Source organism: Camponotus floridanus, unplaced genomic scaffold (assembly GCF_003227725.1).
Source record: "Camponotus floridanus strain SB8 unplaced genomic scaffold, Cflo_v7.5 scaffold105, whole genome shotgun sequence".
NCBI lineage: Eukaryota > Metazoa > Arthropoda > Insecta > Hymenoptera > Formicidae > Camponotus > Camponotus floridanus.
This window is the reverse complement of record NW_020229221.1, coordinates 494,962-522,234: the sequence shown is the minus strand read 5'-3', so window position 1 is coordinate 522,234 and position 27,273 is coordinate 494,962. Positions and strand designations below refer to the sequence as shown.

At 27.9% G+C, this 27,273-nt stretch overlaps 5 protein-coding genes and 2 long non-coding RNA genes across 10 annotated transcripts; 4 read left to right on the top strand and 3 right to left on the bottom strand.

The window, feature by feature from the left end:
* Positions 1 to 248: 248 nt before the first annotated feature.
* LOC105250208 (probable ATP-dependent RNA helicase DDX55 homolog) lies at positions 249 to 3,364 on the top strand. Its single transcript, XM_020027225.2, has 8 exons — positions 249 to 511; positions 623 to 730; positions 833 to 1,105; positions 1,189 to 1,547; positions 1,824 to 2,021; positions 2,111 to 2,801; positions 2,904 to 2,968; positions 3,216 to 3,364. The coding sequence occupies exons 1-7, from the start codon at positions 413 to 415 to the stop codon at positions 2,940 to 2,942; spliced, it is 1,767 nt and encodes a 588-aa protein (XP_019882784.2). The 5' UTR covers positions 249 to 412; the 3' UTR covers positions 2,943 to 2,968; positions 3,216 to 3,364.
* LOC105250207 lies at positions 2,849 to 3,334 on the bottom strand. The gene is made up of 3 exons (XR_889102.2): positions 3,210 to 3,334; positions 3,059 to 3,120; positions 2,849 to 2,938 (listed from the first exon to the last, which is right to left on the bottom strand). It is a non-coding gene; the product is annotated as an uncharacterized LOC105250207 (long non-coding RNA).
* Positions 3,365 to 3,547: 183 nt separating the features above from the next.
* LOC105250206 lies at positions 3,548 to 8,047 on the top strand. Its single transcript, XM_025411141.1, has 5 exons — positions 3,548 to 3,723; positions 3,839 to 4,040; positions 4,212 to 4,504; positions 5,122 to 6,648; positions 7,128 to 8,047. Exons 1-5 carry the CDS (start codon positions 3,661 to 3,663, stop codon positions 7,479 to 7,481), a joined length of 2,439 nt encoding a protein of 812 aa, XP_025266926.1. The 5' UTR covers positions 3,548 to 3,660; the 3' UTR covers positions 7,482 to 8,047.
* LOC105250205 (HIRA-interacting protein 3) lies at positions 7,173 to 12,954 on the bottom strand. Of its 4 annotated transcripts, none has more exons than XM_011256180.3 (6): positions 12,833 to 12,954; positions 11,373 to 11,818; positions 10,282 to 10,992; positions 9,943 to 10,195; positions 9,699 to 9,862; positions 7,173 to 7,335 (listed from the first exon to the last, which is right to left on the bottom strand). In XM_011256180.3, the coding sequence occupies exons 2-5, from the start codon at positions 11,808 to 11,810 to the stop codon at positions 9,744 to 9,746; spliced, it is 1,521 nt and encodes a 506-aa protein (XP_011254482.1). In that variant the 5' UTR covers positions 11,811 to 11,818; positions 12,833 to 12,954; the 3' UTR covers positions 7,173 to 7,335; positions 9,699 to 9,743. The 4 variants fall into 4 exon arrangements, 3 of the variants coding, with proteins under 3 accessions (XP_011254482.1, XP_011254480.1, XP_011254481.1); XR_889101.3 differs by having other exon boundaries at positions 7,185 to 7,335; positions 9,656 to 9,862; XM_011256178.3 differs by lacking the exon at positions 7,173 to 7,335 and having other exon boundaries at positions 9,492 to 9,862.
* Positions 12,955 to 13,370: 416 nt separating this feature from the next.
* On the top strand, positions 13,371 to 14,479 carry LOC112638824. The gene is made up of 4 exons (XR_003123173.1): positions 13,371 to 13,401; positions 13,518 to 13,626; positions 13,719 to 14,059; positions 14,233 to 14,479. It is a non-coding gene; the product is annotated as an uncharacterized LOC112638824 (long non-coding RNA).
* A 5,196-nt stretch (positions 14,480 to 19,675) lies between these two features.
* LOC105259391 (lysM and putative peptidoglycan-binding domain-containing protein 3) lies at positions 19,676 to 21,083 on the top strand. Its single transcript, XM_011271293.3, has 3 exons — positions 19,676 to 20,037; positions 20,258 to 20,459; positions 20,546 to 21,083. The coding sequence occupies exons 1-3, from the start codon at positions 19,988 to 19,990 to the stop codon at positions 21,044 to 21,046; spliced, it is 753 nt and encodes a 250-aa protein (XP_011269595.1). The 5' UTR covers positions 19,676 to 19,987; the 3' UTR covers positions 21,047 to 21,083.
* Positions 21,084 to 22,607: 1,524 nt separating this feature from the next.
* On the bottom strand, positions 22,608 to 24,278 carry LOC105259390 (40S ribosomal protein S11). The gene is made up of 5 exons (XM_011271292.2): positions 24,198 to 24,278; positions 23,810 to 23,935; positions 23,226 to 23,431; positions 22,874 to 23,016; positions 22,608 to 22,678 (listed from the first exon to the last, which is right to left on the bottom strand). The coding sequence occupies exons 1-4, from the start codon at positions 24,207 to 24,209 to the stop codon at positions 22,893 to 22,895; spliced, it is 468 nt and encodes a 155-aa protein (XP_011269594.1). The 5' UTR covers positions 24,210 to 24,278; the 3' UTR covers positions 22,608 to 22,678; positions 22,874 to 22,892.
* Positions 24,279 to 27,273: the final 2,995 nt, after the last annotated feature.

Below are 27,273 nucleotides of genomic sequence, written 5' to 3'. Positions count from 1 at the left end.
TTAATTATTATTTTTTTCTATGTTCTTTATATTAATGTTATTTACATGACTTTTACATGCTTTCTTTTTCGTAACTAATGTGTTATAATTAAACATTAAACTGGTTTGTATTTAAATACACCGCTACCAGAGAGAAGACTGAGAGATGTCATGGCCTGCTTTTAGGTGATCCCTGAAAGCGATACTCCCTCTATGGACATCGAAAACGTGGACATGAACAAAGCCAATGTCCATGAATGTTCTCAGAGGGTATAATGTGCACAATTTCTGGTTTCGTTCCGTGCTATGTGCACGAAATGCTGGTAGCACGTAGCACCACAGATTAATAGAACTGCTACCGCTAAAAAGAACAAACTTATATATCAAGTTATTTTATTGAGATACATACAAAATAGAAATATAAAGGTTTATAATGAAAACAGAAAAATGGGAAGAATTAGATGTGCGATTAAGCGATCCTGTATTAAAAACACTTAGACAATTAAGATTTCTCGATATGACACCAGTTCAGGTAATCACATAATATATATTTGTGTATGTAATATATTAGAAATATTAAAATATTAAATGTTACAAGGTGGTGTATAAAATAATAATATAATATTTATGATATTAATTGCAGGCAGCTTGTATACCATTATTATTGAGTGGTAAAGATGTTGCAGCAGAAGCAGTTACAGGTAGCGGAAAAACACTTGCTTTTCTTGTTCCTCTATTGGAAATATTACAAGTAATTTTTCATTTATTACACAAATTTATTTCCAAAATAAATTTATCTTTATCTTTGATAAAGAATTAAAGCATTAAAAAATTTTTATATGTTAAAACATAGAAACGACCAGATAAATGGAAAACTATAGAAGTAGGAGCAATAATAATTAGTCCTACAAGAGAGCTGGCTACACAGATTAGTGAAATTTTAGAAAAATTCTTAGAAAAACTTCCATCATTGAAGCAAGTATTATTAGTTGGAGGTGTGACACTTAAAGAAGATGCAGAAAATTTGAAGAAAGGAGTGAATATTATTGTTGCTACACCTGGCAGATTAGAAGATATTTTATCCAATTGTAGTTCCATTAATTTGAATTTGTGCATAAAATCTTTGGTAATGAAATTATATTTCTTACAACAAAATTTCTATGTAATCAGAATTTTTAAATTATTAATCAAATTTATTATTATTTTTAGGAATTTCTTGTTTTAGACGAAGCAGATAGATTGCTAGATTTAGGATTCTCTGCAACTTTAGACAGCATTTTAAGTTATTTGCCACGTCTTAGGAGAACAGGATTATTTTCTGCAACACAGACGAAAGAATTACAACAATTAATTAGAGCAGGTCTGAGAAATCCAGCATTGGTAGTTGTCAAAGAGAAGTCTAATATTTCAACGCCTGTAAATTTGAACAATAGTTACACAATTGTTCAACCTGAGCACAAATTATCAATAATGATAGATTTTATACGCTCAATAGGATTTAAAACAAAATATATGATATTTTTATCTACTTGTGCATGTGTGGATTACTTTAGTCGAGTTATACAAGTGTAAGGCATACTTTAATTAAAAATATTAAAGTATTATTTGCTGTTAAAATTTGTATACAAAATGTTTCATTTAATTGCTAATGTAATATTTTTGCATAATCCTCTTTTTCAGTCAAATAATGTTTTTTTGATTAATTTGTTGATATTAAAAATTTTATATTAAAAATTTTAATGGTTAAATATAAAATACATATATATATATATATATATATATATATATATATATATATATATGTATATATATATGGTGCATGTAATACATACATGTATTTATAGGTTGTTACCATCAATAAATGTGCTAGCTCTACATGGTAAAATGAAAAGCAAGAGATATAAAATATTTGATGAATTTCGACAAGCTGAAAATGGTATTTTGATATGTACAGATGTAATGGCTCGTGGGATTGATATATCTGAAATAAACTGGGTATTACAATATGATCCTCCATCTACTGCCAGTAGTTTTGTACACAGGTAACAATGTTATATAGAAAGTAGTAATAAGTATTAATATATTTTTTTAAAGAGATATATTTTGTAAAATTAATTTATATTCCATATAGATGTGGTAGAACTGCTAGAATTGGCAATGAAGGAAATGCATTACTATTTCTTCTAGAGACAGAAGATGCATATGTAGATTTTGTTAAAAGAAATCAAAAAGTAGAACTGCAACAAATAAAAACAAAACCAAATGTCAATATCATCGAAGAATGCTTGCAATGTATGAGGCATCTCCAACAAAAAGATCGACTTATGTTCGATAAAGCAAATCGCGCATTTGTTTCATATATACAATCTTATAGTAAACATGAATGCAGTTTAATTCTTCGATTAAAAGATATTGATATGGGAAAGTTGGCGATGGGTTTTGGATTATTGAAAATGCCAAAAATGCCTGAGCTTAAAGGAAAGGATGTGTCGTTTTTTGTTAGTCCTGAAATTGATATAAACGCGATACCTTATGCGAACAAACAACGCGAATTGCATAGAATAGAAAAATTAACTAAATATCAAAACACAGGCATTTGGTCAACGAATCATAAACGTAAACGGAAACAAACTGAATCCTGGTCAGAAAGCAAGAAAAAAAAACTCGAAAGGCAAGAGAAACGAAATAAACGAAAGGAAAAGAAGAAATTAAAACAGGAAGTTTCAAGTTCCAGTAAAAAAAAGAGGAAACAAATTAAAGAGGAAGATCTTGAAGAATTGGCGAAAGATATAGCGTTAATTAAAAAATTCAAGAAAAAGAAGGTAATGTATTAATCCATTTTTACTTATAAAAATTAATTTTTTTTCTTCTATAATTTTCGCATTTTTTATTATTTTATGTAATGTTTGTACATATAATTGTAGATCTCGCAAGAAGAGTTTGATGCGGCGTTTGGAGTCTAAAAATATTAGTTATATATAAGACATATGTGCGTAACATCCCTTCTTAAATTTTCATTTTCTTGATATTTTTTTATTGTAAAAATTTTCTCAATATATTTTCAAAATATATTACATACTAAATTGGTAATGTAAATGTCCATAGTATTATATTTCTTTATGGATCCTTTCCATTGAATTCCTACGAATTATATTTATAGATATATCATGTAGAATATTTTACATTAATAATAAAATATAAAGTCGTGTTTGACAAATGTAAATATTTACTTGCAGGAGATATAAGAATCTCGCAGAGAAAATTCACGTTCCTGTTTGCGAATTGTAAAATTTGCGCACTTAATCAAACATAAGATTCGTTTCTACAAGGCCCACGGTGCTTATCCCTTCTCTCTTTCTCCCCACCTTTGCTCCATCTTTAAAAGCGTTCCCTTTCTACGTGAATCATTGCTTATCACATAGCAGAACCAGGATAGCGCTGTAGAGGGAAGTGGAATGATCTCTCACACAAGTATATATGCGAATGTGTGCATACGTGTCTCGATGGAGTAGCGAAGAATGGAGCTGCTTGAGAAATTCCAAGTATTGGTGCTCTAAGTTGACTGCCTCTCTCGGATGATTCATTCGTATTGTCAAGTGAACGTGCACGAGATAAGCTCATTTTTGAGTTGACGCATGTACGAATAATCTTTTAAAGTGGAAAGTTTTAGATTTATGGAAAATGGAAGAAGAAACGGCAAATCGTCCAAAGTGGTTGTGGAAACTGGAAAATCGTAAACGGAAGGTATGTTGTAATTTTTTCATGAGACTTGCAAAGAACTTGAAAAGAAAAATATATTACGTATACAAAATTATAAGATTGAAATTTAATTAATGTTTATTATGTCTTTGTTACTTAGCCGCATTTAGCACATGAAGTTGGTGCTGGTGCATCATGCATGAATTGTAAGTCTGCATGTCCTGGTCTTGATTTGCATTTTTGGCGAAAAATTTGCAAAAATTGCAAATGTGGCCGGGATGATCACGATGTCGATGATGCTGAATTTCTACAATTTGATCTATTGTTTGGATCAAGAAGAAAATTTGAAAAGAAGCTCATGCGTAAGTAGTTGTAATATTTATAGATCATTCTTTTCTTACACACGCACACTTATATATATATATGTATGTATGAGAAAAGATTTAATAAGATAAGAAATAATTATATATATATATATATATATATATATATATATATATATAAAATTAGCTATTTCTAAATTTCATTTTTAGGTTTACAAGTAAATAACAAAAAACAAATTGAAGTTGAAACTATATTTGAGTGGATACCGCCAGATACAACTAAAGAACTTGCTGTGGATTATATGAAAGCTTTACCTGTAGAAAAATTACCAATTAAAGGATCTGTCGGTGCTGCTTTGCGGAAACAATTATTACAGAAACAATTACCACTTCATGATATTGATCACCATGTTTGTGATGAACTTAGTGAAGAAGAACAGAAACAATTTGAAAAATATTTATCGAATATAAAAGAGTATGTAGGGCAAGGCAAAGTAATAAAAGTAAGTCACGTGAATATATTATTATTATTAATATGAGTTACAATTTTTTTTTTATTTACTTAAAACAAATATTTAAGTATCTATTGTTAGCATATTTCATTATGATATAATGCACAAAATTTTTAATTCATACAATGATATTATGCATTTTCTTTTAAAATTTTCAATATTTATATGATTTTTAACTTTATTATATCATACTACATATTAATAGATTGATTCCTAGATAGTGCTATCGCGTAGTTTTATTCTATATATAAAAATACTGTTATTGAGTTGGTCTGTTAAGTCTGTTATTATTCTTAATTTAAAAAATTTAATGTTTTTTAAATTTTATATATCAATTAAAGCACAATAGTAACTAGAAATGTTATGAAATGAGTATTATTTGTAAATTATTTGTAAATTTTTCTTTTCAAAGTTAAATTATGTATAAAAATGTAGCATAAAAAAATCTTGTAATATTTTATCTATTGTACATATATATAGAATATATGTATAGATATATATTTTATATATATCTACATATGTATAGATATGTATAGATATATATTTTTGTGTATACTATGTATTACAATTTTATGGAAGATTTATAATAATATAAATGATGTTTTTAGATGTTAGGTGCTCGCCCGTTCGATCGTTCTCTTATGACACCTATCAATGCAACTGATATGCAACATCTCAGTCCACAGCATAAATCTTATGTACCTCCTTCTACTGGTGTTCAATTACGTGTACCAAGTAGCTTTGCCGTGAAAAACCCATATACAAAACATTCATATGAAGTTCAAAATAAGCCAAATACTATAAATGACAATAAGATATCCAATCCTGAAGAATATAACTGTTCACTAATTAATGTATCTGCCAATAACAATATTGCAAAATCGCAACTAACTGGAGGGAAATTCATTAATGAACATTCTCAACATGCAAATAATACAATGTCAAACGAAAGAGCTGTAGACAGTAAAATAATTAATTCTTCAATACCCGCCCATCTTGCTGAACAAGAAATCGTACCTGCTCGTGAAATGCATACTTCTGGAAATTACATATCTTACGGAGAGAATGCATTGAAAAGTACTTTAGAGGGATATAGAGAAACTCTGAATAATATTGCGCCGTGCAGTGCACACTTGGAAACTATTAACAGTGAAGCAGTTTCTCTGGCGGAATCGATGTTGGCGGACGCTCTTCTTCCACCCAGTGCAATACATGCTAGCGATATTATTGGAAGTACATTAGATGAGAAAAGCCTGATGTTTATAAGAGAAAAGCTTGCCGATAAGTATAATGCCATAGAAAATTCGGCGATGCATGCTGTTCCTAAATCATCTCGATTATTAGACACGAATGATGTATTACATAGCGGCGGATCCAAGGAAAATAATAATAATCCTGAGAATATTAATAAAGATGTAAAAAGAACAGCTATAATTGCTACGAAAAATCCTACAGGAACTTTGTTGGAAAAGGCAGAAGTTAGCAATATTGTAAACACTCCTTTAGAAGCAGAGAGAAAGATATATAAACCTTCATCTCAAATAATTGAATCGATTGCTTTACCTCTTAAAACAAATCACAAACCGGCGAAAAATAATTCTTCGGTGATAGAAGAATCTAAAACTATAAGAGAAAACACTATGGATCCCTTATTAAATGAATACACTCCTATGAACCCTACTCTTCCCATACTGAATTCAACATTGCAAACTAGTTCGCAATGTCCTGTTAATGCTAATCCGTTACAAGCCGAGTTGAATAGCTTGAGTTTGCAACCAACTGTCATATATTCCGAACAATTGCAAAACCAAATATTTCCTCATATTGTTGGAGACTTCAACGAACAATCAAACACACAGCATATAGATCATCTAAAAGATAATGTAGAGGATTTAAAAATTGATTCAACAAAAGTACATAAGTGTGAAAAGTGCCATGAAGATATACGTATCGGTGATGTGATTGTAACTGCAGAGAAAGCTAACAATGCATTCTGGCATCCTGGTTGTTTTGTTTGCTCGATGTGCAACGAATTATTGGTAGACCTGGTATACTTTTACTATAACAATAAGTTATATTGTGGAAGAGATTTGGCTGCATTCTTGGGAATTGTCCGATGTTTTGCATGTGATGAGGTAAGTGTGTGTAATACACAATATTTTTTAATAAATGCATATTTTTTAATTACAAATTTTTTGAAGATATTCGTGTCAACTTAATAAAAATGTATCAAGAGATTAATTTCTTAATCCTCAATGTCATATATATTTTTATAATTTTATATTTTTATGAGGTTAAAATTCTAATTAAGATTCTATCATAAAGTCTGAAATTAATTAAAATTAATTGAAAAATATAATATATTTATTTGTTCTTTTAAAGTTTGCTATTAAAAAAGCTCTTTTATTTCTGACTGCTTATTAACTAATTCAAAAGCTATGGATGTCCTGACATGCTTACAAAAAATGTCTCAACATTTTATAAAGATTTTACAAAAAATTTGGAGTTTAAAGTATATTATATTTTTAAAAATATATATAAAAACGTTGTGTTTAAAATGATTAAAGTGAAAATTTAATTAATCTTTTTTCTCTTTTACTTTTATTTGTTACAGTTAATTTTTGTACCAGAATATACAGTTGCAGAAGGACACAATTATCATGTAAAACATTTCTGTTGTTGGGATTGTGATATGCCATTAGCTGGGCAACAATATATTACTGAAAATGATCGCCCATTATGTCTTCCTTGTTATCAAAAATCATATGCAAAAACATGTGCTGCCTGCAATATGGTGATTGCTGCTGATCAACAGGGTGTAGCTATAAAAAATTTGAATTTTCATGCAACTGAAGTCTGCTTTTCCTGCTATTGTTGTAAAAAGAACTTACTAAACGGTAGAATGGCAATAAAAGAAGATAAATTATTCTGCAGTAAAGAATGTATTGCAAAGTTCCTCAATCGATAAAAGACATGTATATATAAATAAAAAGATCTATTTACTATTTTTGATATGTTACTTTTTCAGCATCAGAATAAAATATATTCATGTATAAAATTATTTTAAAAATCTAAAAAATATACAATGTGTTAAATGTTAATATGAAATTTGCAATAAATTCTTAATCATTTATTCATAGAACTTATAATAATGGAGAAACCTTATCTATGTGCCAATCATAGGCAAGTTTGTTTTAAGAGGGATCAATGAGAATTAATACGTCATATACGTCATTCTTAATCAAGTTTAATAATATTGATAATTTTAAGGCTGGTCAATCGTAGTCAATCCATTTTTCAGAGAAACAGCTATACTTGATCAATTTTAGAACTTCAGATGTTATTAAACTTGATTAAGAGTGACATAACTGTACTCATGTGAATATATTATAACTTAACTAGATTTACTCTTGTTGTCCTTTTAAAAAGAATAAGAACAAGAAAATTATTGAATTCCAATAGAATAAGTTTATCACACGTGTCTACAAAAACCATATCAATGATATATAATAATAATTTCTGATTTTCTATTTCTATATGTCTCCTCGTTTTCTTATTTTACCGGTTTTATAATTATAAATTTTTCTTTAATTATATATAAAAATTAAAGTAGATGCTGTATCAAACTTATACAAAAAAAATACAATGGAACAAGATACTAGATCGCACGGATCTACTTTCACAATTGATTGGAAAAATATGTTTATCGATCCTTTTTCAATGTACTACACCATTATTTAAATTCTAATAATCATTAGAATTCTAACTAGGAATTCTGAATAGAAATTCTGATTAATGAAAAAAATATGTAAGAAATAATTCAAATATACACATATTATAATGAACATTTATGATGTACATATTAATATTGTACTCTATATGATATACTCTCTGTACATGTACATATACATATATACATACATACATACATACATACATACATACATATATATATATATATATATATATATATATATGTGTGTGTGTGTATGTATGTATGTATGTATGTATGTAGATGATGTATGTATATTTATAATATTACACATGTGACACAAAATAAAACAATAAAGGCTTTGATTTATTCAATTTTACAGTTTTGTTGTAAATCTGTTATAATTTTTTTATAAATTTATTTTAATTTTGAGAATATTTTTACAATATTTTAATCTTTTGCATTTTATAATTACTTTCATCATATAGTCATTATATGTGAAAAATCATTATAGCAGATTATTGAAATGATTGCTACATATAAAAAACTGTTGTAACAGATTGCCAAAAATTTTCATTGTTTATCTAAATATTACAATAATCTATTATCAAATAAATTTTAGTAAATTGTTATTTTAATTTGTATGTAAAAAAATATGTTAATTTATGTGATAAAATGACACTTCAACCCTATATATAAGAGTATCTTATAAAATAGTATTTTGCTAAATTATATAGCAGATTGTTTTTTATTAGATTTATATAATTATATCTTTGAAGATAGAAAAATAGAAATATAGGATTGTGATATCTGAAATATTTTAAATATTGATTCTATATTAGAGAAACTTCAATAATTATTGTTTAACATTAACTTAAACTGTATATATAAGCTTGATAAAAAAATTATGTCACATATTGATTATTTATATATATTCAATGCACTTATAGATTTGCTTTTAGTATTTTAAAATATACTATGAATCTATTCATTTAAGCAAAATATATTTATCAATTCGACGCTATTAATTTTTTTGTTTCATTTATAGTTCTTTTTTTACATTCCTGCACACTAAATTTTTTTATTTTTATACCAAATGTATATTCTAGAACTTTATATAAATTATATTTAATGATTAATAATTTACTTTAATTACAAATAGAAATGACGAGTCGATAAAATAAAAATGAATTTTTTTCATTTTCCAATTAATATTATGTATAATTAATTCATTGAAAAAGAGAAATAGAAAAAGAGAGATTATAAAAAATAATAACTATGAGATGTACGAAAATATATGACTATTAACCCCTACAGCATAGAATATTGCAGCAATATTATTAATATTGTTGTAACATTGCAGCAACATTGCAATATTGCCACAATCTTTCTGTGTTGTATGAAAAAAAAAACGTTTTATATATACGTACACAATATGCTGGTACGTAATTATGCACATGTTTATGTATTTACATTTATTTCGGTTATCATGAGTCTCTTCTCAGCCTCCTTTATGCTTTACTCTGAATCACTATCAATGATGCTTTGAATACGTTTGCGAGTTTCTCGATATCGTTGCGGTGTATCTGGAGGTGTTGATTTGTTGTTCATATTTCTTCTTGCGCGCGTAACACGCCCTAGGAACATAAATTTAACATCTCTATAATGTAGCTGTGATATTATAAAATAAATTCTCATATAAAACTTTGATATTAACCTTCAGATATAATGTTGGATATATCTAATTCGGACACTTCTTGCATTTTCTCTTTCTTTTTTTTTGCTCGTTTACATTTTTCCAATGTTGGCCTCCCATTAATACCATTTTTTTCCAATAATTCCTTTAGGCGCTTAATTCTTGCAGAATTATTCTTACAATCAGCCCAAAGCTCATAATAAGATTTTACTTTTATACCAGCAACCTTTATATATTTTTTCAATTTTTGTATTTGGCTATTGTTATCTGGTTCCTAAAATAGTTTGATGTCACATGATATACATACATATATTTATAACATAATGCAAATTAATTTATTTATAAAAAATTGTTATTTACAGCACTACTACGTCTCGTCCGTTTATTCTTCAATTTTTTCTCATCTTCAGAATTATTATTATTTTCACTTGCCGAAGAATCTTTTTCTGACAAGTCTTCTTCTGTTCCATTCTTAGTTTTTTTTGCTTTATTAATTTTCTCTGTTGAAGTCACACTATCATCATCAGATATATGTTCAATATTCTTCTTGTAAGAATATTTCTTTACACTTCGTCCTCTCTTTGATTCCACAGAGCGTTTTGTTTTCTTAGTTAATGGAGATTTTTTCATCTTTTTAGTTCGTGGACTATAATCTTCATCCGAATTATTATTCTGACTCTCCTCAGACTCAGAAGTCTTCAATTTACTGAAACTTGTTCGGGGTCCTCTTTTCTTTACCTTTTTCTCTGATTTAATCTCCAATGTGTTACTGATTTCTTGCGAATCAGACTTTTCTGTCTCTGACATACTACATTCCAATTCTGATTCATTTGGTTCAGCTTTAACAATTATCGTCTTCGGGCGTGGCTTTATTTCTTTTTCATCTTCACTCTCGGAACTTGGTTCTTCTTTATCACTCGCGCATTCTACTGAAAGCTCCAATCCATCTACTACTTCTGTATCTACAATTCGATTTTTCGCAATACGTTTTCTTTTTATCTCATCTTTCTTACTTTCTTCTTTTGCTTCATCTGCTTCATTAATTTCTTTATTACTTTCTTTTTCTTCTTCCTGGTCGTTAGAAATAGATATCACATTTCTATAGCAGATTTTTTGTGTAGATTATTCTTTTTTTTTTAGTATTAAAAAATGAAAGATCAATAATAAATATAAACAAAATTATCAATCTTTACCATTAAAGCTGTTTAATATATATATATATATATATATATATATATATATATATATATATATATCATTTTTAATTTTATTTCAATGTTAAAACATTAACCATTTAATACAATTTCAAAAAGTGGAAGAAAAAGTATAATCAAAAATAAATATAAATATAATAAAAATAACATTCTATAGATAAAAAGAATTATATGTAAAAAATTCTATAGATATATGAATAAAATAACAAAATTATTTCAATTGATGCCAGTTATTACCTTGATTTTGTCTTCTACAGTTTCATTCATGAAATCATGTATAATTTCATCCATGGAATTATCTTTATCAAAAGGACTGTCATTCCCATTTTCCTCTTTGATTAATTTATTATCTTGTTTTTCTTTATCCTCCTTCATGTTTGATTCAGATAGAAATTTCTCATGTACATTTTGTTCGCTTTTTGAAACTATTGTATGCTTTTCCTCTTTTATATTATATTCATCAGTATTATTTTTATCTGAATTAATCTTGGGGTTTTCTATTTTTAATATTTCTGACTGTTCACCAGAGAAATTTCGTTGTTTTTTAGTACATAAATTTTTTGTTTCATCTTCAGAATCTTCCTCTCGTAATCTCTTTTTTGTTATTATATCTGTAGAATCTGAAGATAACTCTAATTTATCCATATCTGCTTCTTCATGATCAGAATCTGTCATTTTTTAATCTAAAACAAATTTATATTTATTGTTAGATATAATAAGAAAATAAATATAAAAAACAATAATACAAATAAAAGAAAGCACAAAGCAAAATAAAAATAATTTAACCAGATTTTATAAGATACATTCTGGGATATTTATGCATGAATACACACACAACACACACACACACTTATATAAACACAATATATACACAAAATAAGCGATTTAATAATCATCTAAAATGCTAAAAGTGACATAGCATCATTTCACATTCACATAGGATAAAATTGTCATCTTGAAATAAACAAAAATATATAACTGTCTAAAAACAAATTAAGATATCCAATATATAATGCTAAATATAATAAATTGAGATTATAAAGTTTTAATGTTGTATATATACATATATTTAATTTATTACATCTCTATCATATCTAATATTACAAATTTGTAGGGTTGAAAAAGATTGTATAAGAATAAATAAAAATATCAAAATATTTCGCAATAATGTGTAAGACATTTCGATGAAAATTTCGAGGGCATGTTTTGTCGATACACATGGTAATTTTTTTCACATATGTATCAAACAATATATAGAATTTAAAACAGACATATATATAGCAGAGAGAAACCTGGTTTAGTTTCAACCGAAGCATTAATTTTCGTATTGAAAAACACAGCAGCTTCATTCCATATAGACATTATCGACAGTACTAGAAAATGGATGTGCGAAATAGTTCCAACTTTGAAATGGGTGCGAGAGGCGTATCAAGCAATCTCATGAAACGATAACAAGCAAAAAGCTGCCATGGCCATTCTCAGATTTCTCTCGTATACATACAAAGAGAGAGAGAGAGAAAGAAATAAAAAGAAAATTACAAGTACGTACAAAATGCGCAGCTAATATGAACATCTATACCAACACCTATACATGCGTAACAATTAATGAAGATAAAGCCAAATTAATCTCTCCATATAGATCGTACATGATATCTTTGCAAAATATAATTATAAGCAATATATATGTGTATAATTACCTCTCAGATACTTATTCGCAGCTGTCACGATTAATGCGATTGTGTATATTTGCGCGGCAAAATCCTATGCAGCAACGACGTAACGGCCAGCACCGGCTATTGGCCGGTACTCTTGTTCATGAAAAACAAACATTCAAGATAGCATGGACATTTCAACGTGTTGAAACTCTGCACATAGAACGTATCAACGCGTCAAAAAAAAGGATGTAAAGGTGCAATTTCATTGACGCTAAAAAGTAGCGTCAACCATTGGTTGAACAAAGAAGTAAGTAGTTGCTTCTTTGTTCAACCAATTGTTGACGCTACTTTTTAGCGTCAATGAAATTGCACCTTAAGTTCATATTTTTATGTTTATAGAGGACGCATCGTCCTTTCAGGGATAACCTAAAGCCGGATACTTTGTTAATCTAGTGACTTTAAGATCGCCTAAAGGCAGACTATGACAAAAAAGAGTGAAAACTATGAACAACTTTGTTGTTTGTTTTATAGATTTTAAAAATGGCTTGTCGTATGCTACATATTTAGAGTTGTAAATAATTTGATAAAAAATGTTCAATCTATAAACAATGGTAACGCAAATGAAATATATTATTGTCTCTAAATCATTGTATGTAATTAACATATAATGTGTATTTAAAATTAATTTATCAATTTAACTCCAATAAAATTATGAAATTTTTTTCAGGTATATTATTGTTTAATATTGTTTAATTTATTGCTTGTCAGTCATTCACATTTATTAAAAATAGTCACTTTATTAAATAATGTGAGAAACTCTATGTTCTTTGCGAATAGTAAGTAGAACTTTCATGGATATAGCATTTTGATAATAGTTTATATTTACAGTAGAAAATAGTTTGTATTTCACTGTGCTTTTGTTCTATAGGACCTGAAGATGAATTATGAAAGGATGTGACAAGTAACAGTAATGCAGGAAGATGCAGAGGTAGAGCAAGAAGAGTAGTGAAAAGAGAGACTAAATAAGGAGCAAATTATTGGCATGGGAAAAATTCCAATACAATTTCCTGGTCTGAACACTTCTGTGTTTAGAGGAAAAGAATATTCAATAGCTGAAACTGCTTGTAAATCTTGAAAGAAAGCAAAAACTTATGGAATTACCACAAAGTCAGACCAGACCAATGCAAATAAAATTATCGCCATTGGAATGTGGTTGGACGAGTGTTACAATGGATGGCAGAAACATTGAATCAAATCTTATTGGAAAAGGTTAATATTTATGCTATTATTGGATTATATAATGGTTAAATTACACACATACAAAAATCATGTGATACGATGTCTATTTTCAATTTTTTTTTTTTTGATGTTTCAGTTCTAAATATTAGAATTATATATAATATTAATATCTTATATAATATTAATATCTTTGTTTTCTGCAGATACAATTGAAAGTTTTGAAACTTGGATTTTGGAAAACAAAATGATAACTTGTATGACTAGTAATTTAGCACGTAAGACTAGAATCAATTCATTTATAGTAACTGGGAATGGAAATGGATTGGCTGGATTTGCGTTATCAAAAGCCAAAGCATCCCTAAAGATGATTAAAAATAGGGCACACCAAAAATCTAATGATGAAAAAAGGATAAATATTGTAAACCAGCATAAGTATCAACCAATTATTCCACCGCTCTGTTTCATTAGAGTTGCAATTTTCTTTTATATCATAAATATTATAAATAAGATAAAGATTTCTGTACGTTTCAAGTAAATTTATATATTTTATGTAATACTGCGCACACATATTAAAAGGTGATAATATCGCAGTTATAATAAGATACAATCTTGACAATATAGTGATTTTTGGATCCTACTTAAAATAATTTAATTTGATTTATTTTTGAGAAATGCGCACAATACTTGAGAACAAATTATTTTTGTGTCATGTATTACCTGTGTAAAATTCCACACACAGTATCATATTGTCTGTGATATATGAAAAACTTCATCAATGAGTTATGATTGAGATATAATAAAAGTAATATAGTACTTGTAATGAATAACGTTAATGTGGAATACATAAATATTTTATATTTTTTTAATTTCATATAATCAAGATGAGATAAGACACTCATGATTATTAGTGTCCACAAATATCATGTAACTTCAATAGCTGCACATTCGTCCTAAATTAATCCTATTACGTTAAATGAATCACAGCAGCTTGTTTTAATTTAATCTAACCTAACCAATTATATTATATACTTCTCATTAAAATGTGTAAAACTGTACGTCGCACATTTAATACGATTAATATACTACGTAATAAAATGTAATACACTAATGAAATAATTAAATATTATTTTTGAAAGCATCATAAAATCCAGGCAGCATACGCTTATGTTTACGATTCGACATCCAAAGCACTGAGAGGTTAGGTTAGGTTAGTTCGAAAAAATTTATCGTTTAACAGTTGGCAGCCCTACGAGATAGGCTGTGCAGCACTGCGCGTATATAAAATAAATTTGAAATCGCTTCTAGCTAACCATCTTCACGCGATCGACTTTATTTGAATTGCACGGCATCGCATCGAATTATGATGCGGCGCCGATTTGTTCGAATGTAATTCGGGACATCGCGATGCTGTATAAGCGTCGAATGAGCACGAATTGTCACGCAAATATGATAAATCAAATCTACTCACCGGCTGTTCCACAGGCCGCTCCTCCTCGGGATAGGTCGCTCGCCTCGGGACGTCCCATTCCGATCTTGATGCACACAAACTCACACGATATCATCAACGCGAACGCGCGACACTTTATTCGGCACTCCCGATATTCGCTCGCATCCGATAATCATCATCAAGGGCGCAAATAATGCGACGCGACTTCGCCCCATCTTCGCGATCGCGCTATCACTGAACTGTGAAAAACAGTTGTCGCGCACTTTCACCGACATATTATGAAAGTCGCACGATCATCCTTGGACACTTTCGACGCTCGTTCACTCACGATATTCGTTTAAAAACGGTTAAAAGATGCGAAAAATGCGGATGTACGACGATCCGTGTAACTGCGTATGACTCCGATTCACGTATGACGCGTATGACGTACAACACGCGCTAACATGGCGGCCGAACCAGTGCGCAGAAACGAATGCGCATTGGTTCGGCCGCCATGTTGGCGCGTGACTGCTACGTCACTGCTACGTCATACGCGTCATACGTGACTCGGAGTCATACGCAGTTACACGGATCGTCATACGTCCGCATTTTTCGTGTCTTTTAACCGTTTTTAAACGAATATCGCGAGTGAACGAGCGTCGAAAGTGTTCAAGGATGATCGCGCGACTTTTATAGTGTGTCGATGGAAACGCGCGACAGCGATTTTTGACGATATTCAGTGATGGCGTCATCGCGAAGATGGAGCGAAGTTGCGTCGCGTTATTCGCGCCCTTGATGATGATTATCGGATGCGAGCGAGTATCGGAAGTGCCGAATAAAGTGTCGCGCGTTCGCGTTGATGATATCGTGTGAGTTTGTGTGCATCAAGATCGGAATGGGACGTCCCGAGGCGAGCGAACTGTCCCGAGGAGGAGCGGCCTGTGGAACAGCCGGTGAGTAGATTTGATTTATCATATTTGCGTGACAATTCGTGCTCATTCGACGCTTATACAGCATCGCGATGTCCCGAATTACATTCGAACAAATCAGCGCCGCATCATAATTCGATGCGATGCCGTGCAATTCAAATAAAGTCGATCGCGTGAAGATGGTTAGCTAGAAGCGATTTCAAATTTATTTTATATACGCGCAGTGCTGCACAGCCTATCTCGTAGGGCTGCCAACTGTTAAACGATAAATTTTTTCGATCTAACCTAACCTAACCTCTCAGTGCTTTGGATGCCGAATGTAAACACAAGTGTATGCTGCCTGAATTTTATCATGCTTTCAAAAATAATATTTAATTATTTCATTAGTGTATTACATTTTATTACGTAGTATATTAATCGTATTAAATGTGCGACGTACAGTTTTACACATTTTAATGAGAAGCATATAATATAATTGGTTAGGTTAGATTAAATTAAAACAAGCTGCTGTGATTCATTTAACGTAATAGGATTAATTTGACGAATGTGCAGCTATTGAAGTTACATGATATTTGTGGACACATTTTTAAAGCAATCATGAGTGTCTTATCTCATCTTGATTATATGAAATTAAAATATAAAATATTTATGTATTCCACATTAACGTTATTCATTACAAGTATTATATTACTTTTCTTATATCTCAATCATATTTCATCGATGAAGCTTTTCATATATCGCAGACAATATGATACTGTGTGTGGAATTTTACACAGGTAATACATAGCACAAAAATAATTTGTTCTCAAGTATTGTGCGCATTTCTCAAAAATAAATCAAATTAAATTATTTTAAGTAGGATCCAAAAATCACTACATTGTCAGGATTGTATCTTATTATAACTGCGATATTATCACCTTTTAATATGTGTGCGCAGTATTACATACATAAAATATATAAATTTATTTGAAACGTAGAAATCTTTATCTTATTTATAATATTTATGATATAAAAGAAAATTGCAACTCAAATGAAACAGAGCGGTGGAATAATTGGTTGATACTTATGCTGATCTACAATATTTATCCTTTTTTCATTGTTAGATTTTTGGTGCTTTTTTTATTATACAGATGTTATCTGTAAATATAATACTTGTAATGTTGCTTCTGTATCACTGTAAGCACACAAAAATGACAGCATTTGCAGGTAATTATGTTATACTTATATATCGTAAGAAAGAGAAAATAAAATTAAAGTTGAATACTGAATGTGCTCTAAAGTAAATCTCATCTAAATAAATAAATGCATAAATGTGCGCCCCACATTCCTCATGAAAAAAATACATAATATTAATTTTTATGTATTATTATTTTTAGATTTTTATTCTTTTAAATTCTCTAGATCCACTTTTCATTTCTCCTCTCTTTCTTTCCAACTACTAAATATAGATCTATTAGTTTTAATATAGATCTGTCATTTTTAGTGTACATTATTGCAGTAAGTGGAATAAAGAGCAAATCTTTTGGCACATTTAAAATGTACAGGAAAGTTTTATCTGATGCGTATTTTTCAATAGAAATATCTGAAAAAAATGCATACGTCTTTTTTAATCTTAGTCTCTAAATAAAAATTAGAATAATAAATTTGCAAAATAATTTGCTTTAATATATTTTTATTGCAAACATATGAAGCAAAATGCTCAAAGTGCATCACTATGAAAACATCGATAGAATAAAAAATAGATCGCATACAAAAAAATTAAAATATTTACATTACGTATTTGATATTTCTGCAAATATTTCCATTATTTTGAGATTGATTTGTTTCATGATATATTGCAATAATTAAAGTATGATTTCTGATATAATCTGCCATGAGACTGCAGAGAAAGCCAGCTTTAATTCTTTATTTTGTTCAATATTTTTAATAATATAATAATTAAATTAAAGTTCTATGAAAATATGCTTGAAATATTAAATAAAAAAGATTGTTTCTTATGTACAATCTTATACAGTTTAAGTAAACAAAAAATTATTGTTAATAATATACATATATTATATATTGTAACACTCGTCCAACCACATTCTAATGGCGATAATTTTATTTGCATCGACCTGATCTGACTTTGTGATAATTCCATAAGTTTTTGCTTTCTTTCAAGATTTACAAGCAGTTTTTGCTGTTGAATTAATTCTTTTCCTCTAAACACAGGACTGTTTAGACCAAGAAATTGTATCGGAATTTTTCCCATGCCAATAATTTGCTCCTTATTTAGGAGCTTTCTCTTATCACTACTCTTCTTGCTCTATCTCTGTGTCTTCCTGCATTATTGATACTTGTCACACCCTTTCATAATTCATCTTCAGGTCCTATAGAACAAAAGCACAGTGAAATACAAATTATTTTCTACTGTAATATAAATATAAACTATTATCAAAATGCTATATCCATAAAAGTTCTACTTACTATTCGCAAAAAATATAGTTTCTCACATTATTTAATAAAGTGACTATTTTTAATAAATGTGAATGACTGACAAGCAATAAATTAAACAATATTAAACAATAATATACCTGAAAAAAATTTCATAATTTTATTGGAGTTAAATTGATAAATTAATTTTAAATACACATTATATGTTAATTACATATAATGACTTAGAGACAATGATATATTTCATTTGCGTTACCATTGTTTATAGATTGAACATTTTTTATCAAATTATTTACAACTCTAAATATGTAGCATACGACAAGCCATTTTTAAAATCTATAAAACAAACAACAAAGTTGTTCATAGTTTTCACTCTTTTTTTGTCATAGTCTGCTTTTAGGCGATCTTAAAGTCACTAGATTAACAAAGTATCCGGCTTTAGGTTATCCCTGAAAGGACGATGCGTCCTCTATAAACATAAAAATATGAACTTAAGGTGCAATTTCATTGACGCTAAAAAGTAGCGTCAATGAAAAGGCCGCTTTACACACTGAAAAAGTTGAAACTGTTTGAACTTTATTTTATTGACGCCAAATCTAGAGAAAGTCTAGTGATTTTAATTTGCCGCTGGTTTCTAGCGTCAATGAAATTGCACCTTAATAGCCAATCAAGCTTTCGCTCTTAGGGACAAGCTATAAATCGATTGGCTAACATCGCTTTATAGCACGCTTGATATGTGATGCGTTCTGTGTACAAGCCATAAAAGTGCGCCTCATTTGACGCTCCAGAAATTATGAAGCTTTTGATCAACCAATCAAAGCAAAGAATTTTTGCTTCTTTCGTCATTGTTGAATGAATCCCTCAATCAAACAATTCAAAATATTTATAACGTGAAATAGAACATACTCATTCTACACAACACACATTTGTGAATACGCATTAAATATTTGATTAGTATAGGACACAGGACTCACAGAATTCTGTGACAGGATATGTATGCATGTATGGTCCTCATGTTGGTTAAGTTGGTTGAGTTCAATGAACATCCGCGCGTCTATCTCTCATAATGCTAATTGCCCTAACATATTTTTTAAAAATTTGTATGCAAATGCGATACGTAGATAAGCATTCACATCGAAAGAGTGAAATTATGTTAAGCATCGTCAAATTATGCCACAAAAATTGATAAATTCAATGTTCGACGAACAGAAAAATGCTAGGTAATTTTTAAGGTTTCCTGCAAATTTAATCAATATTAAAAATAAATATCGTATGTACAATAATTAATTTTTGTAATATATATAGTATAGTAATTGGTAGAGAGATATAATTAATAGTCTGTAATCTTTAAGAGTACCAATTTTTTAATGTTATATATTTTATTAAATTAAGTGTAATATATATCATGAAAAGTTTATTTCTAATAAAATAAATTTTCAGACAGCTGATCTATCAGCGTGGAAGGGAAAGTTCTCCACATTATGTATTTTTACATTCAGATGACGAAAGTAGCACAGATGAGGAGAATATTTCTTTACAAATTATTAAATCCGTATCATCACACCGTAAAATTAAAGTGATCAATATACAGATAAAACCTGAAGATACTTTGCAGGCACTGGCTCTCCGATATAGATGTACAGTATGTAAAAAAATTTGGTCCATAAAAATATAACAAAAATATTTACAAATTTGTTCTAATTTTTATATATTGTTGCATAATTTTAGATATCTGAATTGAAACGAATTAATAAAATTGACAAAGAGAATGAGATATATGCAAAACCTTATATTAAGGTTCCTGTACAACCATTTTCTATTTTAACTGAAAACCAAGATGAAAATATCGTTACATCTACACAAAGCCAAGAAAAATTACCTGCAAAAAAAGAACAATTAATAGATATTATATCGACTACAGAATCTTCAAAAGCAGAAATTAATGCAATTATATTAAATTCGGTATGTGAACCTTTATCATCCTATAATAATGCCAATTCTTCTGAAGTTCCATACACAGAACATGATCGATTACTTAATGATATGGAAAGTACTGAAATAGTAGAATCTTATGAAACAGATATATATAAATGTTCTGGAGACAATTGGGGGTTGTCTTGGATGCAACTTCTTTTGTTTTCATTACTGTTAAGTTTTGCAGGACCTATTATATACATACTTTATATAGCTGAATATTCAGCAAAAGCAAATATGACTATCAGTAATTGATATTTTGTTTAAAAAAAGTATGTATAAATATAATAAGTATAAAATAGAAGAGAGAATATATTTTTTCTATGTAGATATAATTTCTGTAAATTTTGGAACTAAACAGGATTATGTTGTTTATCACATATATAATAATTTAATATATGCATTAAAAATTTTATTTATAGACCTCTCTCTATTAAGATTTTATTATATAATTGAAACTGTACATATAATATTGTATATATATTAATCTTTTTACATTTAAAATATACTTTCTCATTCTATTTTATATTATAACAAAAAGTTTAATTTTGGAATAGTATTTTATACAGAGTGAGATATTTTATAGAAAATATAACTTGTATAGAATGGTTCAAATGTAAACAAAATCTTTCTTGTAAAAATTTTATATATAAAATCTCGTTTATATTTGAACCATCCTTGTAGTATATTAAATATAAATTTATTAAAGACATAACTGTTACTATCAATAAAGTTAGATAATAAATTCTAATATAATTTAATAAAATAACTAAATTATTTTTTATCTAGGAAAAAATGTTAACTTATTTTATATCAAGCATATTTGTGATAAACTTTTAACACAATAATTAATTTAATAGATTTGATTAGATTGATTAGGTCTTACATATTGATAGAGAATAATATAAGAAATATAATTTATAAGTATATAAAGCACTGACATCTTTATAATTCTGGACTGCCTCTTGTTAATATAAAATAAAATGGATTTTTCATATTTCTAATATGATTCAAAATATTCAGATTATTTGATAGTATATTATAATTAATTCAAAAAATATAATATATTAAATATGGATTACTATTATATATATATATATATATATATATATATATATATTTATTTATTTATTTATGTGAGGCATTAATTTGAATATTTATATTAAGTTATAATATCATTTCTGTATCTTAATTTTAACAAATTTCATATTGTCCTTAAAGATTAATTTATATGCTATTACAATAATAATGACAATAATATTTGCCAAATATTATGTATGAAAACATTTTTCAAGAATGTTAAATGCTTCTTATGTTCAAGATTGCTAAAATATATTTTTAAAAATTAAGTGGTATGTCATTATTTCATATTATTCATAATTTTTTTTTATCAATTATATTTATACTACACATCCCTACATATATGTGTATTATAAATATAATTGATAAAAACACTTGTAACATTATTTTATACATTCAAGTATAATTAGAAAAATTAACTTTTTTAATTGTCAAAATTCTTAATTGAAGTTAGTAATTGTAATATTACTTATATAATTGATAATCTCTCTATATATGTCAGTTTTTCTATTTCTAGAAAATATATAAACAAATATAACATCTATTGAGAAAAATATTTACTTTTTTTATAAAATATATAAAAATACATTTTTAAAAAACCACATTTAAATAATGAAAAATTATATATGTAATAATATTGAAAAATAATGTAAGTTACGTTACAAGCAACATCTTTATAGAAATTTTATCTCTCATTTAAGTAGGGTTTGAATATGAATTACAAAAAATACACGTGTATAATTTTTTTAACTGTATTTGGTTGTAACATTACAGTTTTTTTCACATCCTTACACCTGGCAATGTATTCTGTAATAATTAAAATAACAATGTTATAAAAAACATTTTGTATGTTATAAATTTTGCTTTAAAAAAAGATGCAAAAATATTCAGTATGTGTGAGAATATCTACTTCAAAATATATTCAGAAGACCGTCGTTATTATCATCATTTAAGTTTTTAATGTAAATATTATAAACTAAAAAGATAGAATCCACCACGAACCATTATTGGAAAGAGAGGTTTAAAATTTCTTGAAACTCTTCTTTGATCCTGTTCCTTTTGAAACCTTTAATACATTAAATCTAACTGTCTTGCTCAAAGGTCTGCATTCACCAATGGTGACTACATCACCAATTTCTACATCTCTGAAATTTAATTTATAAAATATGTAATTTTTAATTTTGATTAATTGTTAAATCTTTTTTTATTATTATTTTGTCAGATCCATGATAATTCTTCAAATTGTATTGTTATTTGTCAGTAGACCATCGTGATATATCATCATATAAAAATAAAAGTCGTGATAAAAAAAAGTTTAACATTCTTTGAAAAAAATGTAATTCTTTTATTATACCTGAAGCAAGGACTAAGATGGACACTCATATTACGATGACGCTTCTCAAAACGGTTATACTTTCTAATATAATGTAAATAATCCCTGCGTATAACTATAGTACGTTGCATTTTCATCTTTTGTACAACACCAGTCAGGATACGACCTCTAATCGATACATTGCCTGTAAATGGGCATTTCTTATCGATATAAGTTCCTTCAAGTGCCTGTAAAGATTAAACCAATATATGAAACACTTTGTACATCTTTTATCATTAAAAGAATTAAATACATAATTATTCAGTATGTGAGAATATAAAATTTTCTTCAATTAATCTTCAGAAGACCGTCGTAATTTATCATCATATTAGATATTTTAATTATATTTGCAATAATAGTAATATTAAGGCTATAAATTAGATTGTTAATTACAAGATAATTTTCAATATGCACTTTGATACATCTTTTATAAAAGTTAAAATAACAATCTTATTTCATAAATGTATTCACTTTTATAAAGATTATTACAATATACAAAGAAAGAAAAATATTGCAAGTAAATTACTGAAATGTAGTACCGTGAATTAAAAGAAATTTATACTCACTTCGCGAGGTGTCTTGAAACCGAGCCCGACATTGCGACTGTATCTCATAGGCTTCCTACGCTTCGGGCCTAGACCTTTCTTACGATTAAGAAAGATCGTGGGTTGTTTTTGAAACGCACGCTCGCTCTGCAAACAAAATCATACATATACAAATTATGCATTTCTTTCGATATTGGAATTTCAAGAGAAATATCGAGACACGCGCGACCTAACCACGTGTTACGTTCGCGACTGTAACCTCTCCATCACACTTTAACCTACGACCTTGCTTTTTACATGCGTTTATGCCTAAGGCTAATTGTCGCAAGAACATAGCATGTTTTCACAAAGCAACACCGTAAAACACGAAAAATTCCATTTATTAATCGTTCGAATATCGCACACATACCTGATCAGCCATCTTGCTCTGAGAGTGAAAGACCGATGTAAACCGGAAATGGCGCGGACATATAAACGGATCTCGACTTCAGCGACACCACAATCACAGTGCAACCAACAGAAGAAATGTATATTTTTCGTTAGAATATCCACTGTAGTGCACTATTATAGTGCAGATGGTGCAGGTATATATTGTCATTTAATAATTAATTATACCGATTACAGTATCATAGTAATTAATTTGTTCAGAATCACAGTATTTATACTTATAATATCCTACAATTTTTCGAATTTGACTTTTATAATTAAATAATAAAACTGTTTAATTTATATAGTTGCACCTTTTGCACTTATTTTAAAATCTAGATACTACGATTGGCTCACATGTCGATACTTCGAAAATTGTAATAGTGCTTTTCGAATAAGTTAATCGCGTCATGGTGAAGATGAGAAGTTACAATTAAATCATCTATTTTTCGGGATTGTTATTGTTGCAAAGTGAATCTTGCGCGAGAAGTTATCGCAAAAGTGTTTGTGGCAAATCGTCATTAACATTATACATATATATAGTTATATAATCAATTTAGTTATTCAGAATCGAGAATCAATTTCTGCACGGAATCACCTCCGCTTATTTCATTTTTCACTGAAGAAGAAGAGTGGAAATGAAACTTGCACAATTGAGAAATCATATTCTTCTTTATATTTTCTTCTGCTCTCAAAGTAAGTACATATAATCCAATGGCTTTGGAAAACGTCAGAAATATTTGAACATATGAAATATCTTCTCAATATCTTTCTCAATACCTTCAAAAATGCTATAGGTTCTGTGATTGTTCCAATTAGAGAAGATTGCATGTTTAAAACTATCCTATTAATTAGTCATACAAGTTAAAAAGTATGACGCGTCTATGTTAAAAATATTGTCAACGAATATACATAAAAATATAAATTATAAAATACAAATATATAAATACATTATATATGTATGTATGTATGTATGTATGTATGTATATATATATATATTTATATATACATATATATAAATATATATATATATATATTTATTTATAAATAATATGTATTATATAAACACATATATTATGTAATATATAACAAATATATATATTTATATATTTGTATATATATATATATATATATATAATATATTTGAAGTACAAGCTATAATATATTTTAATATAAATTTTAAAACAAATTAAATTTTCTTGACAATGATCTTTCGTATTGTGTTTTTCATTTTTTCTTCGGTTTTTCTGTACACTCTAAAAGTTTATTTATAGTTCTTTTGAGTTGAAATAGAGCTTCTGCTTCCTTTAACGATGTTACTATTTTAAGACTTAAGAGACAAATTTCGCAATCCATCTGTGTGAAAGATTGATCTGGTTTATCTTCAAGGAAAGAAAATCTGAAAATATATGAACCAAATAATATACAAATACGGATAGAATTTATTTCTATCGATTTTATTAGTAACAACTTATTTAACCATAACTATTGTATATTTCGTTGGCAATTATGCGGACAACTTACGTTATATACTTGTCTGATTTAGATCTACAATAGGGACACTTAATACATAAAATATAGTAGTATTTTTTCATGTCGCAGTCTATTTGCACAGTATCTAAAATATATATACACGATTGCTTAAAATTTGTGATTATTAATTTCACGAAAATAAGTTGAAATTTAATAGGAAATAAAGTTAATTTACTGCGGTTAAATTTTTCTGTTGTTTGCACATATTTACCTTGATAAAATATAATTATGTAATATATAATTGTTTAATAGTTAATAATTATGTAACAATTAATCTCTGCTACTATTAAGTGTATTAAATATTGATTTTGAATCTCTCCTACATATCTATAAAAGTATTAACATATTGTAATAGCTCGACAAGATTGAAAAACACATTTTTTTGATATTAAACAAAAAAATTGAGATCGAAAAGATGTATCTCGCGCGCGATAAAATCTATTATTATTAGAATAAATGAATTTATTTCACTTTAGAAAGAAATATCGAATAATTATTACAGTTTTATTGTTTCAATAAATGCTTACTCTTTGGATTGGGGAAACAAATTTTTTTCGAAATTGTAGCTCTTTTCTATTAAGGACTATAGTAATGACTGTTTGTTTCCAATAATATAACTGTAGAGTTTTGTTTTGCTCACACAAACGATGACTGATTTAAATTTTTTTAACTATCTCCGAATGTTATGATAAGTTTCGCATGTACGTTCTGCGATTGTCCCATGCCAATTGGGATAGACTGATTGTTTAAAAATGCTATTAATTAATCATACAAGTTAAAAAATGACGCACTTATGTTACAAATATTGTCAACGTATACACATTATAAAATGCAAACATATATAAATAAATTATATATACATATATATAATATATTTGAAGTACAATTTATCATATATTTCAATATAAATTCTAAAACAAATTCAATTTTTTTGGAAATGAAACCTTTCTATGCAATGTGTTTCTTTTCATTTCTTCTAGTTTGTACAAATCTAAAGTACAATTTAAAAGTTTTTCTACAGTTCTTCTGAGCTGTGTTAAAGCTTCGGTTTTATTTGACGATGCCCTAATTCGAAGACTTAAATAACAGATATCGCATTTCATACGTAGAAGATGTCGATTCGGATAATGCCTAAAAATATATAAACCGGACAGATAATATATAAAACGGATAATCATACACACATATATTTCTGTCAATTTTAATAAAAATTTATTTATTTAATCATAACTTTTATATAATATTCGTTGATAATAATACGAATAACTTACACTACAGTATTGATTGATACAGATTTACAATAGGGACAGATAATAAGAGTAAAATAAATGCACATTTGCACACGCTCCATTTGCAATTATCTAAAATATATACATGATCGCTTAAAATTTGTGATTAATAATTACGTAAAAATAAGTTGAAATTTAATAATAAAAAAAGTTAATTTATTGCGATTAAATAATTTTTTTGAAGTTTGCATATATGTTAATAAAATTAAATAATTATAATATAATTATTTAACTATT